This window comes from Channa argus, chromosome 1 (genome assembly GCF_033026475.1).
Source record: "Channa argus isolate prfri chromosome 1, Channa argus male v1.0, whole genome shotgun sequence".
Taxonomy (NCBI): domain Eukaryota; kingdom Metazoa; phylum Chordata; class Actinopteri; order Anabantiformes; family Channidae; genus Channa; species Channa argus.
This window is the reverse complement of record NC_090197.1, coordinates 7,367,662-7,385,319: the sequence shown is the minus strand read 5'-3', so window position 1 is coordinate 7,385,319 and position 17,658 is coordinate 7,367,662. Positions and strand designations below refer to the sequence as shown.

The 17,658-nt window shown below is 40.9% G+C and overlaps 2 protein-coding genes across 3 annotated transcripts; both read right to left on the bottom strand.

Annotated features, from left to right (window-relative positions):
- Nucleotides 1–2,270: 2,270 nt before the first annotated feature.
- Nucleotides 2,271–10,372, bottom strand: daxx (death-domain associated protein). 2 transcript variants are annotated; one of them, XM_067479549.1, is made up of 12 exons: nucleotides 10,294–10,372; nucleotides 10,055–10,178; nucleotides 9,022–9,276; nucleotides 7,872–8,321; nucleotides 7,008–7,139; nucleotides 6,799–6,915; nucleotides 6,363–6,594; nucleotides 6,080–6,249; nucleotides 5,417–5,597; nucleotides 4,399–4,942; nucleotides 4,074–4,209; nucleotides 2,271–3,794 (listed from the first exon to the last, which is right to left on the bottom strand). In XM_067479549.1, exons 3-12 carry the CDS (start codon nucleotides 9,256–9,258, stop codon nucleotides 3,735–3,737), a joined length of 2,259 nt encoding a protein of 752 aa, XP_067335650.1. In that variant the 5' UTR covers nucleotides 9,259–9,276; nucleotides 10,055–10,178; nucleotides 10,294–10,372; the 3' UTR covers nucleotides 2,271–3,734. The 2 variants fall into 2 exon arrangements, with proteins under 2 accessions (XP_067335650.1, XP_067335659.1); XM_067479558.1 differs by lacking the exon at nucleotides 7,872–8,321 and having other exon boundaries at nucleotides 10,055–10,371.
- Nucleotides 10,373–10,846: 474 nt separating this feature from the next.
- Nucleotides 10,847–16,068, bottom strand: tapbp.1 (TAP binding protein (tapasin), tandem duplicate 1). The gene is made up of 9 exons (XM_067479643.1): nucleotides 16,050–16,068; nucleotides 15,758–15,893; nucleotides 14,682–14,888; nucleotides 13,650–13,898; nucleotides 13,155–13,514; nucleotides 12,625–12,948; nucleotides 12,384–12,485; nucleotides 12,262–12,290; nucleotides 10,847–11,866 (listed from the first exon to the last, which is right to left on the bottom strand). The coding sequence occupies exons 2-9, from the start codon at nucleotides 15,804–15,806 to the stop codon at nucleotides 11,855–11,857; spliced, it is 1,332 nt and encodes a 443-aa protein (XP_067335744.1). The 5' UTR covers nucleotides 15,807–15,893; nucleotides 16,050–16,068; the 3' UTR covers nucleotides 10,847–11,854.
- Nucleotides 16,069–17,658: the final 1,590 nt, after the last annotated feature.

Here is a 17,658-nt window from a genome sequence, read left to right as displayed (position 1 = left end):
AGTTTATGAAGGATTGTAGCCGTTTCATTGTTTCACTTCGAAATCAAACCAAACCGTGTATGAAGCCAACACGGGAAATAAACACGTGACCTCTTCATCGCTGCGCACGCTTTTACAGATTGTTGCACATAAAGAGACGGACGGCACTGACTGCTTTTACCTTCTGTGAAGGCTGCGTTTGGATATTTTTATGTGCAGGTTTGGGGCCCAGTCACAGCGAAGAGACCGGACTGTTGGCGTGTGGATGTGACCTGCAGTGTTTCCTCACGTGCGCTCGCGCTTTCGCCGTCGCAGCATCGGAGGAAACACTGGAGGATTGTTGAGAGGAGAACGTGTGCGGATGGATGCTGCTCGTAGGACACGTGCATGTACAGTAGCTAGAGGATGTGAGGAAGAGACGCTCATTTAGCGTTTATATTCATCCGTAACGAAAGAGACATTTGTGCTTAAATTAATTTCTAGTCCCACACAGAATAATCAAAGTACAGTTTAATAAGTTATCGTCTCGCATAGGCAAACGTGACATGGGGATATTAGCCCTTAATCCCTGTGCAAAAGCAGCACTTTATGCAAGAAAAAGTATGTGAACCCCTTTTGATCCCCAGTGATTTTTTCTCACTACTTAACAGCATCACAAAATGACCCATTGAAGCCTCAACACCTCTTGTGTAACTGTCAATCGTGTGTGAGGTGCAAATGCGGGAGCTGCTCGCATCGTCTGCAGCTTCACCTGCTGCTGCACCAACCAAGTCTCTAACCTACGGCGAGAAGAGAGAAAGAGAAATAATACAGAATAATAAAGAGTTCAAAGCTGCTGCTGCTGAACACAAAACAAGGTATTTTTATTATTTTTGTACATTCCACAAACTATATTTCACGTCTCCTGATTGACCAGTTGATTGTTGAACTTAAAGATGTAATTTTATGTAAATCCTGAGTGGTTCTAATGACGTATTAAACGGAATCAATATTCACCTCTGCCATGTAAAAATAGGTCAATAAATTATTTGGTGCAAATAGTGTTTGTCTATAAACTTTGTTCAAATCCTAAAAACCCCGGTTAAAAATCAGAGGTCGGCTTTTCAGTGAGCGCAATACTGATTTGAATGTAGCCGTTTTAAGTGTGTGTGGGTTCCCGCTACATGTGGATGTGTAGTTAACACAATGCAGACACACAACACCAGCCCGTTGTTTTCTCCCCAAACACTGGGGATGATGACTTTTGCACTATAGACATAACAAACAATGTCATTCAATATATGTGGTTTCTGAACAAGTACAGTCGAAATCAGAAGCACAATTTTTGTATAACAAAATGTATTATTTATTGCTATCAAAAAGGACAAGTTCACAGTGGATAATGGATCCCTCCTCTGCATAAACGAGGCCCGACAGAGTGGAGCTACAATAAGTACATTTCTTGCAATTTGAAGAGAGAAAAATATAATTTCTGGGTGGTTAAAGTTATTTTAAGTGGGATTCAGGAGGGGGAGAAAAACCCTAGACTGGATTTTTCTAAGGCCTGGACCATAACAATGCTAAATGTTACGGGGACAACAAAGGGCAAAATACATACTAGTCACACACACACACACACAGACCAAATTAAATGATGGAGATGTTAACTGCAATGATGCTTTCAACATCAAGGAAAACGGGGAGAAACATTGTAATATGGCACAGAAGTAGAATTAGTAGCTTTAAAAGTGAAACTTGTCTCCAGTCAACCAGTGTTTTAAGAAGAAGGCAGTTCTGTGAAAAAAAAAAAAAGGTAAACAACAACAATTATGATTCTAAGTTGGGCTGTGGACGGACATGATGTCCGCGTATATAAAAATGAATTGGAATAACACCTTTGTTTACTCTCAGGATTTGGGCTGGGATTAAACTGAGGACCAGGTGTGTGAATGTGGTTACAGACACACGGGTACGACTTCACCCGTGTTGTGGTGAGACGTCACGCGTCATGACATCTTACTGTCAACAAATCCCCATTAAACATCCATATCACATGGATCATTTTAGGTATATGATGTGTACTGGTATATACAGCCTGCCTCGTTCTGCGGAACTGAAACGGCGACTTTATTTCAACTCCCAGTCACTTTTGTTTTATAGGCTAAAACCATTTGTCATTTGCATTTAGTTAATTTTGAACTCAGATTTATTTTAGTCTTTATAGTGAATTTAATTGGGATTTCAGTTTATAAGTTCCTTGTCAGTTTTAATTAACACTAACAACCTTGTCTAGATTTTATACGTTGTACGACTTGTCTTAATGTTGGTATTTATTTTATATCTATGCAACATTGTTTTGGTTTTTTTGTTTTTTTACAGACAGTTGATAATAACAAACTCGTGGTTGTAGTTTGTCGTGTATTTCTGCAAACCAGAAATCCTTTTGAGATAATAACTTACATAAATCTTAGGAAACGGGTCTAAAACACACATTACTTTGTAAAAAGTGCTCAGAATAGCACAGCTGGACTTTGTGGGGAAGTAGCTTCAGTAGCAGATGAATCCACAGCTGGCTCATGTGAGTATTTCTGACATGCAGTGTTTACGTGGGATGGAGTCGCACTAACAGGGTGACTCGCTGAAGAGCTTATAGAAAAGTAGGCTTTTTCGCATAAGACACTTTTAGAAAGACAATAAGAAAAACAATTTTAATAGAGTTAATGTTATTATTAACACCTTTGCTTCTCATTTACTGCGTCCAAATGTCTGCAGTGAAACAAGCGCTATTACATTTGGTCTTTTTTTTGTGGGATTTGTTGACGGCGATTCATATAAAATACTCGACGCTACGGTGCTAAATAAGAGAAAACACTACGCTTCATTTTAACCCTAAAACCAGGTGCTATGTTTAAAGTGAAATAAAAGGGGAAAAAAAATGAAAGAAAAGTCACTGCTGCAGTCCACACAGCACACCAACATAAGAAACACAGAGCTCACTCACCAAAGAAATACAATACAGAAATCATAAATAGCAACAGCATGTAAAACAATGTACACACAGCAGTTCTTTTATACAAACCAGCACCTCCCTGTTTCTTTATTTTAAAAAAATAATAATAATAAAGATTAAAATATAAGATGTAAACAAACCAGCGCTGAGCTATCGCAGCTCTGTGAAAAACCTGCAGCTGCATGGTTCATGTTTTCAGGCACTGGTAGTAGAACAAGTTCAGGAAGAATCATCCCAAGAGACATATTTTAGCTCTGGACTCAAAGCAGCAAAAGATTATTTCAATGCTACTACCAACCGGTAGGATGCACGTGTCGCACTGAAAGGCAGGAATAAATGTTACTCGAAAGACTCGGGTGCAGCCCCCCAACCCCCCAACCCCCCAAACAGAGAAGAATCAGCTATTTCAGCTAAAGTTTTCCTGCAGAGACAAAGCTGTTCTCTCTATTGAACAACCTGCAGCCTCCAAAAACATCCTATTTTTTTTTTTTTTGGAAAATACATTTTATTTAAAGTCTTCTCCTCTTCTATGTTTAACAGCTAACAAAATCAGTATTTTATAAAAACTTGATATTGACCCTTCAGGGTCAAATTTCTATCTAAACTTTTACTTTTCAATTAGGAAAAAGAAAAAAACAAAAAAAAACAAATTCAGCTTTTGTTCTTTTGTTACAAGCCAAAAGTCTGAAACCCAGTATTGAGTACATCCGTTTCTGAATATCAGTAAGAAGTGGCAAAGACTTGCAGTCTGCGGAGAGGTCAAAGGTCATTCAGAGTCTGAGAGCACGATGATCTCATCTGGGTCACACTGGGTCGCCACATTGACCTGGAGACAAAACGGCAGCACGACAGATTGATAGAAATTGTAAAATATTACTCGCTAATTCTGCAGAGTGTAATATACCGAAATACATAAAGTGTCTCCTACATTTGTTTTACTCTCGACACACAAACAGACACAACGTGTTTTACTAGTTCAAGTCATTTAACTCTAGTTTCTCTCCAGGCCGAATTAATGTGAACTGAACCTGCCAACGTTGTTGTTGGGTTCAGGTGTGTTCTAACAAGCCTTAACGGACATTTACACCCTGAACTGTTCCCCCACCTTGTTTTTCTTGGGAGGAGGCGTCGACTGCGAGCTGCTGACCGGTTCCTGGTTTGGAGTGTCGGCTCGGGTGGACTCTGCCTGCTCCGGAGAGTTGCAGCTATAAACGCCCATATCCAGAGGGATATCTGCCTCACTGAGAGAGAGAGAGAGGAGGGGGGATGAATGTAGAGAGAGACGGCCTGACAAACAAGTTCATCCAGATTCATTTTCACTAATTCTAGGGTGAACAGTACATTCTGTGTGGGCTCTGGCAGTAAAAGCGACTTATTTTCAGATGTATCGTCTCTTGGTAAAATTACTACCAAAATATCGAATACTGTACCTGCTTTCATGGATATTTCTACGCTTGGCTTTTATGGTTTTTTGCGTTGCGTTTTCCTCCCTCTTCCTCTTCTGGCTCCTTGTAGTTCTGGGGCTGGGTGGTGGGGATGTGCCGTTCGTTGTCTGTGCGATCGCGGTTATCGACAGCCCATTGGCTACTGCGGGGGGCACATCAGCAGGGTCTTCAGTGATGGCTGAAACGTGATTGGATGAATTAACAGGTTCCTCTGATGCTGCAACATTACCATCGGAGGGCGGCCTCTGGTTTTCAGTCTGCGCGGCCTCCGATTGGCTGGGGCTGCCTTTAGAGGACGGGATGTCAGACAGCAGAGACATCTGGGACTTGCTTCCGTCAGAAAAAGGACTGAGTCCACTTGTGACAGGCTCATAGTCGTCTTTAGCACTTCCTTCTTCCCCTGCAGAAAAGCTTCCTGACAACCTGTCTGTTTGATCTTCCTTGGCATCGTGTTCTGCTTGCTCTGCATTGTTAGTGTCATCTTCCTCATTCTTGTCATTATCACCATCTTCATCGTCATCGTCGTCATCTACAGAAAGAGGAAAATGAATGTAATGGGATCTTTTCTACCTGTCTCCACCTTCTCCAATGCAGGGACAGTTACATCTGATGCAAGTAGGTATTACGAACTTTAGCATAGCTTCAAGAAACATAATGCAATGGACCTAAATCTATCGAGTATATATTTATTCATATCATTAAGTGAGAGCAATGTCATGTGTGCATGCAGACCAATCAGAACTTTTATGAAGTTAATCTAGTTTATTGGAGGCTAATGTAGACTGATTTCACTGAACCCACTGAAAGCTGAAGAGACATATTCTGTGTTCCTTGTATTTGCCGTTCTGATTTCCTGGAGGCTGCATGTGTTCCTGTATTCTTCTTTGGCTTGAGTCTGATCTATTTTTATGTGTTTTCTGAGGTTGCAGTGCATTGAGCTCCCAAGTTTCAAGTTAGTTTCAGAAATGGGAGCTGACATCATTTACCAGACTTTTGCTCTGACCTGGTCCATTTTGCTGAGTACTGGCACGGATCTCCTCCTCTATATCTGGGTCTGACGACTCATCCTCCTCATCCTCCTCCTCCTCCTCCTGTTCTTCTTCTTCTTCCTCCTCTTTCTCCTCCTCCTCCTCTGCTGCTCCGTTCACCTCTTTAGTTTCATCTCCTTGTTCTAATTTGTTGTCCTGAAAGGGGCACACAGAACCACAAAAGGAAAGAAGGAAGAGGAGATAAATATTAGATAGGAGAGAAAAAAAAGGTCACAAAAAATTATTAATATTAACTAAGACTTTTTGCTTTAGGCTAACAGATCTGTGCAACTTTTGAATTTCCAGTTTCCCCTCCCATATCATTAGACACTGCTCTTTGCTGCTTAGAGGGATATATCAGGGTTAAGCCCTGTTTATTACCATGTTTATTACTAAGGTCAAATTTAAAAGCTTTATGACACTGGATGAAGCAAGCAGAACATTATAAAACACCCATCAATATAATGCAGCTAAGTACATAACAATAACTAACTATTAACTTAGAGCTAAAACATGTGATTAAGTAAACACCTTTTTTAAAGCTTTCAAAAACATCCACACAAGGTGGGTGAATGCTCTGATAAGACCAATGGTATGTGGGACACTGAAAGCCAAATACGCCTGTGATGCTCTCATACCTCTTTCTTCTTGCTGTCTTTCTCCAGTCGTTTGCTCCTCTCTTGCTCCTCTGCATCCTCCTGTTTTTTGGCGTACTTCGTGATGACTGCCTCCAGACTGGACAGAGCCACTTTTCGGTTTGACCGCAGCTTTTTCTGCAGAGAGGGGTCAGACTGAGCTGGGTCTACACCTGTAGAGGGGGACGAAGAAAAGGGAGAACAGACCAGATCAGGTGTGGGAACAGCAAAATTTAGAGACGTAGTAGAAATGTTACAGAATTTTTACTCTCAACCGAAGTCTTACCAGCTTTGTAGTTGTCGGTGAGATGTGAGCCAAAGTTGTACACCAGGTCCAGCTGACGTCTCTCCTGCATGCTGCTCCCGGTCTCTCTGAAGGCCTCCTGGGCAATCTGGTTCACCTGTTTTCTGCTCAGACACAGTTTGTGGCGCTCGTTAGCACGCAACACCTGCTGGAGGATGTCTTGGTAATCCGGGGGGTTCCTCTGTGCCTCGGGGCTGTTGATGAACCGCGTGACCTGATGGAAGACAACAAGGCATCAGCACAACAAATTCACCAAAGTAAACAGTACTTCCAGTTCTAGTTTTTGATATGTTCTGTCATGTAACTTTACTTTTCTATGATGTTTGTTTGCATAGAGAGACATTAATGCAGGTCTACTTACACTGAGGATTCAAGTTTGTAGATGATAAGAATAATTAACCATGTGAGGGTCGCTCACCCTTTTGTTGATCTCAGGATAACGGGTGCTGTTGTAGATGATCCTCTGCTCGATGACTCGGCCCGTTAGTTTGTTGCAGCCCTTTAGTTCACACAGTTTTTCATAAATCTTCATTATCTGGAAGAGAAGGAGGAGAGTTGTCACTAGCTGTTAATTTGTAGCCACAGCTGTGTTTGTGACCCCCGAGTCCCACTGTTTTCCATCCCGACCTTGCGTTTAAGCTTGTGCTCCTGGATGTATAAGGAGTCCTCAGCCTCCAGGTCATCCAGACTCAGCTCGGCCTGCTGCAGACGGCAGATCTCGTCATTGTACATCTTCAGTAGATTCTCCAGGTACGCGATCTGAGAGAGATTAACAGAAGGCAAGAAGAGCCGGATGTGGTTCACTACACGGAGTTTGTTACATCGGCGACTGCTGCAAAAAGCTAAATGTTGATACTGATGATCAGTGTAGTGAGGTAACAGCTGACAATGCTTTTATGATACATACAAATACATTTTCACAAGCCCAGTGACTAAGAGTTTAGAAAACATCGAACCTTTCTTTATATCTACTTAAGTACAACTTTAGTCACACAGAAATATTTCTATACATTATAATTATCAACAGATTAATTACCTGAAATTCATTATAGTTTTTAAACAAATATTAGTCAACTAGTGTTCATCACAGAGCTGGGTGATATGGCAAACACAAGACAAAAAACTAAACCTTGATTTAAAAAAAAATATTTTTTGGAGGATACAGAATTTTAATAGTTTTTTCCTGAGAACATTAAATGAAAGATGTTAGTTTTAATGTTTTAAACATTAACATTTGAAACAAACATAGGTGGAATGTATGTGGCACATAGTAACTGGATCCAGTTTTGCAAGTTTGGTCTTTGCACACAGTACAAATCGAACCTCCTGAAGCCAAGTTTGACCTTCAGTTTGCTTTGCCAGTTGGTCGACGTGGGTCTCAAAAAAGTTTGAGTGCCAGCAGGTTAAATAATAATCTTGATCACATCGTTCAAAAGCAGCAATCCAAAGTGAAAGAATGAATTTCGCGCCCAGTCTTAGTTCATCACTAACCTGTTTTCTCGACGCTCTCTTTGACTTTCTCTCTGCTTCCTGTTCTTCCTCATTTTTGTTCGGCTGGAAACCTGAGGTGGAAGGCTGCTCGTTTTCTGCTGCCGGTCTGATCTGTTCTTCCTCCACGCCATTCGACTTATCTTGAGCCTCATCTTTATTTTTGGACACAACAGAGGTAGATTGAGAAGTGCTCGATGATGAGGTAGAAGGCTCAACCTTGGTGAGGTTCTGCCTCTTCTTGACGGCATGCTGCCTGAGTACAATGCACAGTTCATTGATGTAAACAAATGTTTTAGAGCGGTTGGCCTGAGCTCGGGTCAAACATCGTCCCAAAGTGTTCCTGAACTCCACGGACGACAGATAGTCTGGAGTCGCCTTGTTGTGCTTGGTCTGAAGGAAGGTCAACACCTCAGGGCAGTCCAGTGTGAGAGGTTTACAGTGCTCCACAAACTGAAAAGGAAACAAGACGACCTGCGTGTCAGGTACTGGGATCAGAGAAAGAAACTAGTTGACAGAGCAAGAACAGAACAAATAGCACCTACAGCAACAACATATTGTTTTTCCAATTCACGCCAGGTTCATCCCTGTCTGATATACTATTTACAATACTTCAACTGGCTGTTTGCACAGCTAGAAGATGCCTTTGAGCCGACTAGAACTGTTTTCTGGTCTGGAACGGGTTTATTGTTGTTTTAGATTTATTCTTCTGCTTGGAATCTCCTTGTACATTTTCAATTAACCAGGTCACAAAATGTTCAGCAAACAGTGTAGTTTTTGTCTGAAGATTATCTCCATACTGAATGACATGATTCTTGCGTAGGTGGTTGAGTGGCGTCAGTCTGATATAAGTATGGTCCCGCCAGAATTACAGAGGCTGCGAGTTTTGTCACTTTTCTCTCCAATTGAGGAGAAAGATTTCCACTATCTGGTTGTGATTCATGTCGATTTTTTTTAAAAGCCCTTGACCATCCAGTCGTCAGTAAAGTGTACACTGTGCATAACAAGCAATAAAAACACATGTAATGGTCAAAGTTGTTTTAAAGTGGGTTGACTGATTCCTAATGTGCATGTTCCAGGGTCATGCTGCCAAAAAGATTTGATTTACAGATTAACAGATCGTTGCGTTGTTGCCTCCTTAATATAAACTCACCTCAGTAAACAACCTCTCATTTTCTGCCTGTAGAACGTGTGCGTCCTTCTTAGCAGAGGCAAACGGTGACTTGGTAATTTGGGTGGGCTCTGGCTGCTGAGCTTTTGAGGGCACGTTGTTTTTGGGTCGGCATTCAGAGGATGCGTTTGAGGCAGCGCAGGGGTTATGAGGGTTCTCTTCTTCATCCTCGTCAAGAACAATTATCTTGTCCGCTATTGAGGCGGGAGCCACCGCCATTGAAAATCCTGGCCGTTTCTGTTTTCAGTAAAAGACATCAGGGACAACGTTAATAAAGAAACAGAAAGTAAAGGATGTCACACAAAAGAGTTAGATGGTGAAACGGTGAATCGGTGATGCAATAAAACATTTCCAGAGGCATGATGAAAACACAAGATGGCAAAAATCAGGGGAACTCCGGTGGGCTCAACAGCAGCTCTGATTTCTTGACCAGCTCACACTATAAGCCTGCAACACACACACACATCGGCCACAACACTAACACTATCTGGTGGTTTTAATGTTTTGATGCAGAAGGGTCATCATGGGCACTTTGTCCAGCCCCAAGCTACACGCCCCTGTACACAGGAAGCTGTGATGTACTGTGTGTTCTGACACCTGTTGATCACGGAAGTTATTACTGGTTATTCCATGATGACCACCACAACATTACAGGCCCAACGGGACATTAAGATTATGGCTGACAGGTAAAGACTTAGTAATATATATAACACACTCTGCGTGTAATGGATCCATGTTAAACTCACAATCTCTGTTAAACTGAGGTGGAGGAACCCGACGATCTACCCCCAAAACCCCTATTTAGACCAACAAATATTAAAAGATCTTCACACACAGAAACACAACCACATGCTTTTGAAGGTAACCGTGACTCTCCGAAACAACAGAAGCGGTTTCCAATTACCTCAAAGCCCAGTGACGTTACATAAATAAAACAGATGGCTAACGTTAATTTAAGCCAACGCTCTCGTTAAGGGGGAAAGGTTTGCACTGAGGTACATTGAAACATACTTACACACACAACTCCTTTGTTTATGAGCTGTCCGGCGTCACATCGGAGAAGAATAACGCGCCACCACGACGCATCTTCAAAACACTGCGCGAGAGTTAGCTAACATTAGCCTTAGGTGGTGAGTTACCTGAAGGAAATAAACGGGAAAAAAATGCACCATGCTAGTTCCAGTACACAAGTAACTAACTAAACAAATCCAATATAGCGTTAGGAATTTTAAATCCCTCAGACTTTCTCTTTACCAAGACAATGCTCTTCAACTTAGCTAACTTGCACAGCTATCGACTCAAGCTCGAAAACGCACCCACTCCACGTCCCGAGAGCATCGCAGCCTCTGATTGGTCGCCACACGGCGTCCACTCAGTAATGTCACTTCCCATTGGGTAATTTGCACCCGTTGAACATTGTTCTAAAAACAGAATCCAGGAAATGGAACACGAAATAAAACGCCGAGTTAAGTACAGCGAACCCGGGATAACTTAAGGAAAAAAGGTGGAAAGACATTCACTTAATTAATCTATAAATCTCATATAAAACTATCTCATTGACTCATGTCAATAAAATAGTTAAATATATATATATATATATACATATTATTATAGAGATATAACACATATATACAATCTATAACCTGTTTATAACAAATTTTCATCTGGGCACTTATTTTGTAAAAAATCAGCACGTCTACTTTTTTATTCTGAAAGAGACAACGGAAGTCACACTTTCTGAATGCTGCAGGCTTTTCATTGGTTTGACAATGACATAAATACACGTAAATGAATAAGTCTCCACCGCTGCAGTCATTTACTGTTTATTTTTCTCAAACATAAATGTAGTATGGAAATAATTTATAAATCTCCTGATTTAAAAGAAAAGTACCACACCATGCAGTTTATAATACATATTTACAGCATATTCATGAGTTTTTTCCCCCTAATTATCTTGTACATTTGTAAATCTACATTTGCGCATTTCAGTTATTTTTTTTAACAATGAGGATACAACATGTTTGAAAGGACACTTATTGTAGGTGAAATGTTTTATTTATCATATGTAATTAATTCATAATTCATGTAATGAATTAATTCATACAGACATCAATTTTAAAATCTGATCTGTTTGTCCCATTATGTTCATATGTTTCTTTTTAAAATTAGCCCGCAGATTACTTGGGGCTTAGTAATTAAAATAGCAGCATTTCTCCTACAGTTTGAACAACACACACACAGCAAAAACATCCATTACTTTTCACATATTTACAAAATAGGATTCACTTTGCAAGTTTGCACAATTGTGACTAAGGGTGACATAAAAGACACACACACACACACACACACACACACACTCAAACTCCAGTGATGATTTTTTTTTTGTCTCTTTGATTGTAAGCATCTGGGATCTTAAATTTCGGTGCTTTTACAATGTTAGTGGTGGTCAATGAAAAATAATATTAGTAACATTATGCAAACAGCGAGAGCCCGTTTTGGTTCATCAATACATTAACGAAACATTACAACAGACCATTTTCATTTGTACTAAATTTCCTTGTGATGTCTTCCTTACTATGATTTGAACAAAACAGTGAAAATAAAAACAGCTGACAGCCTGAATTGAACTGAAAAAAAAAGAAAGAATAAAAAAACCAATGTAAAAGTAACATTTGTACAAGCTTACCGCTATGCTAGCTGTAAAAAAATGATATTATTATTAAAAGTAGACTCCCAGTCCTGAAATCCCATGCAAACTATAAACAAAGACAGGTTTGATGGTTCACACTTCCACAGCAGTTGACTTCTTTCTTCTTTACTTCACTTTCTGTAAGTGGATAAAATGAAAGAGTTACTGTCAGAAAACACACACAACTCCAAAGAGAAGCAGACAAGCAGAGGATTAAAAGGGTCAAATCTAAGTTTAAGCTCTACAAAAATATAGACTTTGATTTCCTGTAATAAAAAAACAGGGGGCCAAACACTTATTTGACACTTAAGAGAAACACATACAACTGTGTCTTCAGCATGTTGCGAGTTTATTACAGAGTATTGAAAGACAGAAAATGGTGAGAAAGTTTTTGACAGCTGGCTGCTTGAAGCCGTCCCATCAGGAAACATCAAACATTCATGTTAACGTTATATTATAACATATTACATACCATATTATAACATATATTCAATTGTAAATTATATCTATTAGAATTTTAAAATGACAGTTACCTTATCTTCCATATCAGCCTCAGCTGAACCTACAGAAGGTGAGAAAAAGACAAAAAAAACCAATTAGACACAAAAATGAAAAATACATTTTCTACAGTTATTGTTTCTGGATTATTTGTTACCTGAGCTGGTAAAGGTCCAGGAAACAAACTTGATGAGACCATAAAGCACCAACGCAACGCCAACCATCGCCATCGAGTCCTCGATGGAGGGAGTACTGAACCCTGAGAAGAAAAAAAAGACAAGATCCAAGTCTTTACTCATTGTACATGTTTGTTGTCGAATGTAATGAACGATTTAACCTTCAACATTTAACTTTCACAGAACACTTGTTAAAACAGTCTCATTTCATATGAACATTACCAATAACATTGAGGGTCACGCTGGCCTCTCTCCTGCCTCCAGGATGGACAGCCAAGCAGGTGACCTCCCCTCCTGTGCCAAGGTCCAGCTTGGACGTGTCGAGCTCCAGTCGAGTGCTCTGGCTGTAGGTGCCATCCCAGGCCTGCCTGTGGCCCGTTAGGCTGCCCGATCCCAGGGGTCTGGACTTCCCATCGGCTCCCTTAAACTCCCAGCTCAGCTCCAGCGTGAGCGGGGCAAAGCCGGACGCTTCACACTGGACGGACAAAGCCTGGCCGGGAACAATTAGGGGAAGAGGGGAGGGGTGGATGGAGAGGGACGGAGGTTCTGGGAAGAAAGAAAAGAGTGGAGGAGCAAATATGAACAAAAAACCACAGTTTTTACAGAACTAACTACAGAATAATTTTTTAATACATTTTTTTGTTACTGTCAGCATTGTTTGAAAGCACAGAGCAAAGAGAATATTTCCTGTCTAGCTTCATCTTCGGGCTAATGTTTCACAAATGTCTCAAAAATACATTTTTTTCACTCACCTACAATCTCTAGCTCCATAGTGACCTGAGCCAGGAGGTACGGCAGGTACGCCGTGCAGATATATGTCCCCGAGTGTCGGACTTTAGCCTCCTCCAGGACCAAGGAGGCATTTCCAGTCTTGTGCAAAGCCTCAATATCCAGTCTGGCTCCTTTCTCTTTTGTATCAGCCAATCGGTCGGTCTTGCCGTCATAAGCCAGGACAAGTCGTCCCTCGCCTCTGAACTGGTAGCGCCACTCGACGGCAAAGCCTGACCCAGATAGAGGCGAGGACGGGTCCACCCAGAAGCTGCAGTCCAGCAGCACTGGTTTTCCGAGTCTGGCCTGCACTGAGACGGTTTTACTGGTCACACTCAGGACCACTAAACGAAAAAGTAAAGAGGAGAGAATCAAATGACCATATATGAGATAAGATGAACATTTTTACATTTTTGAACATGTAAAAAATATGTATGCGTGATATATATTCACTGCTCTTCTCCGTCATAACTCATTACCACGGTGCTCTCTGGATCCTGTGGGAGCGCGTGTGATAGTGGAAATGCCCATCTGATCGTTGAGCCCCTGTAGCGCAGAGGAAAACCACTCAGCCTGCAGGTAGATAGGACTCAGGGCAGATTCTGTGAGCGGAGCGACCCATTTGAGGCTGGAGGGCTGCGGCAGGAAGGGGTTGATCTCACATAGGGGCTTGGTGATGGAGCCTCTGGGGGGGTTGAGGGAGGCGTGGCAGAGAGTGGCAGCTGGGTCTGAGGACCGAAGGTGAATATGTATCCTGATATGTAGTTCACAGATGGTCATTTGACTCATATGTAAAAATACCAAAAAATATATTTTTTATTTTCAGTCTTTTAATCAGCTAAAAAAATAGCAAAACAGTAAAAATCTTAAATGATCATGTTTTAGTCACTGAAATCTGTATTGAATCAGTAAAAATGCATAAGGGAAACTGCAGCGATGACATTTGAGCTACTCATCATATTTCCGATTTCTTCAGCAATTTAAACAGTTCTGTGACAGAACAATTATCAGGTTAGAGAATATGTGTTGACTGAATGTGTCGACAGTCCTCGGTAATAAGAACCGAAATAATGATAAAATAGGTTAATAAGTTATGTGCAATACTGTTTATATCTATTTAACCGACCCAGTTTTCAGTGGCTAATGGAAGAAATCTCTCTTTCAGCTAAAACTTCACAAAGCTGTTGTTAGAAAAAAAAAACAACAGCAATGGGAGGAAACTCAGTGGAAAAGCTGACTAAATAGATTCAACTCTGTTTCCATATCTACTGTTAATTATCTGTTTGGGAACGTGCAATCGTGTTCTTGTGTAATAATGTTTTTATTGACCAACAACACTTGGTTCCCTTTAGAAGCATTTAATTTGTCCTCCCATTAAACCACTGACTCTGAAATGTAACAGCCATAAACTGGCCGCACAACAAACAACAGAGGCCGTTAACCAAGACAGCTCCAAATACAGGATCAGCGTGTGGTTACACATCCTGTTTTCGTGGTCATTTTGAACTAACCGGTAACAAAGTAGACTCTCTCGGGGTTGATGTCGTCTGGAGTATGTTGGGACTCTGCACTGTGGCTGTCGGGGTCTCTCCGGATGTAAAGCAGAGACTTTTCCTGGGTGGTGGGTGCCGTGAAGCCGCCTCCTCGACCGGCCTTCTCCTGCACAAACCAGCACTCTAACACGGGACACTTGTTGCTGCTGCTCCTGCTGCTGCAGACTTCAAACAACAGACGGAACAGGACATTGACCGTGAACACAAAGAGCACTGTGAAACATATACATGCAACGATTTCACATCTTCTGATATTACTGCACGTAGCAATTTGGGTTCTGTGGTGTCAACACTAATATTTACCAGTGAATCATAAGTTTATTTATTGCATAATAAGAATGCTGCATATGCTTTACATCCAGCATGCTGCAGTGGATAATATTAGGGTAAATATTAACTTCCGTGTGTGGGGACTTTTTTGGCAAAGCTTTTCACCACTTCAGTCTCACTTTCAGTTTATTCTCCTGCTTTCGATGTTGGTTATTGGACTTCGAACAATAATTCTGACAAATGTATTAGTTTGCATTTTTCTAATTAAATTCTGCCAACATATCCCTTTTTTTCTCTTTACGTATTATTTTTACCCACATTTGGTTGCTGTCTTTTTACGCTGAACTCGTGTGAACACACGGTGAGCAGTTTCCAGCTTCGGCCACGAGATGGCGCGTCACAAACCAAACTCTTTATCAATTAACTGCAATTTTAAAATCCCGTACGTTAAAGCTAATCTTACAAATGGCCGAAACCTTAATTGAGACATTTTACCCACGTTCCAGTCTCTTATGTTAAATTCGGCAAACATATAACTCCCATAGACTCACTCAATATATTTTAATAGCCTGAAAGTTCAAATTGTTTTGCACACGTTCATACTACATTATAGTAGGAAAACTTTTGTGTAGCCACAATTAGCCAAAATACTCTATAAATCTAAAATATGTGCACAAGATCATCTTTAGTAGTCTCATCATCCATCGATTATCTTAACCACTTATATTTGGTGTATTTTCCAGGGCAGCACAGCAGCAGCCTACCGTGGAGGAAGCAGGTTAAGGCGACCAGAGACAGCTTAAACTCCGTCATGGTTGTCCTCTGTCCTCTCTGCTGTTCGGTCCTCTTCTCTGCTGTTTCACGCCGACTACAGTGAGTTTAGGTCGGTGGTTTTCCCCCCTGCAAATCCACGTTCATTTTACTTTCACTTTCACGTAGCCAGAAAAATACAAGAGCCGGAAGTCATTTCAGAATAAAACAATCAATATCGACGCCGACTTTTAAAGGCGGGTTGTAATTGTAAATACATTTTTACAGCAAACTCTGAGACTTTACCAGAATTTATGAGGATAAACTTCCTGGATCGTTTTAAACCGTAAACGGAGAAGGTCTCCGGTTCTACCGGTAGATGGCGCCCTTTGACTCATAATGAACCAGCAGGACTTGGTCTGGACGCGATCCAATACTATATGGCTTCCTTCTCTGCTTCCTTGGTATTGTCCTTCTGCAAATTAATATCACGGGAGATAGTTTTAATATTACTGCAGTTGGTCAAAGTGTGTTCACGACTGGTATATGTGCAACAACGACTTCTTAAATCCAGAAATGAGGGACACAGTTAGAAACTAGTGGTTGAGTGAGGCTGCAAGTGTTCAGGATTAGGATCCAGCTTTGAAAACAGGGGTCAAATGAGGACAAGACAAACTGAAACAAACACACCCAATGCTATTCTGTCCTTATTTTACACCTAAAATAAGGACAGATTCTTATACACATAAAACCCAAGTTTGCACACTTTACATTTGAGTATTCAGTCTTACTGTATGTAACTGATGTTTTACTAATGTTCATCTGTTTTCTTCGACCAAGAGGACAAGAAGCAGAACAAAGAAAAGAAGCTTCAGTTGCCTGGTGAGGACAAATGAGACAGCAACCATAACACGCTCATTCTTCCTTTGTTTGCCAGAATTTGCTAATCATGCCAGGGCTGTTTGTCATGTGAAAAAATGAAACCTAACTGACTCATCAGGTGATTTCCCAGAAGCAGCACAGAGGGATGTGCTGTTTCTGCCTGATGGTGGAGCTCTAACACAGTACAACTGGCAGCATTTTAAGTTGTTTTCCAAATATAGCTGTGGTTTCTTCGGTACCAGAGTGGGTTTGTTGACCTCATTCCAGAGACAGAAGCAGCAGGGCTTCATAAAGAGTCACTAGAGAACTTTACTTTGGCCTGTTACAGAAATTGATTATGGAGACTTTCATTTCTGTGTTCATTAACTTCTTTTGAGCCCCGAATCTGAACGTCATCAAGGCTCGAGGCAAATATGTTGATACTGAGGCAAATAGTTTTTGTGTTAGAAATAAAGCATGGACAGCCAGTCTGCCCTTCAGATACTGCCAAGAAAGAGAGGTTTTGTATTTCTGCCATTTCTGCCAACACGTGAAGACGCAACATGGCAGCGCATGTGTTTTCAGAGGTTTATGGGTGGAGCTATGATGACACGTGTCAGCATGTGTTTATGAGAGATAAAGTTTGGATGGAGGAGATAATGTCCATGGAAACTTACAGCATGTGAAAGGCTGTGCTATATGGTTTTTAAGATAAAAATAAGATACATTTTAACTTAAAAAAGACTATGCACTCAAGTCTCAGTATATTAATAAATGCATTTACATTTATAGAAGTTGTTGTTGTGGATGAGTTGGAACTTCTCAAATTCTGCAGGCTCAACAACACACTCCCTGATCCTGAGACCCATTAACCTGCTTCATATGTTTAAAGTAGTGGAATTCACCTAACTAGTTAACTAGGCCACTAGTTACTCAGTACTGACACACAAGAAACCTACCACAGACACAGTCTAAATTGCAATTGTCCAACAATTGTTTTTGTCGTGTCATCCCATGAGTTCAGATCATTTGTCCCCATGTTGATTTGGCACAG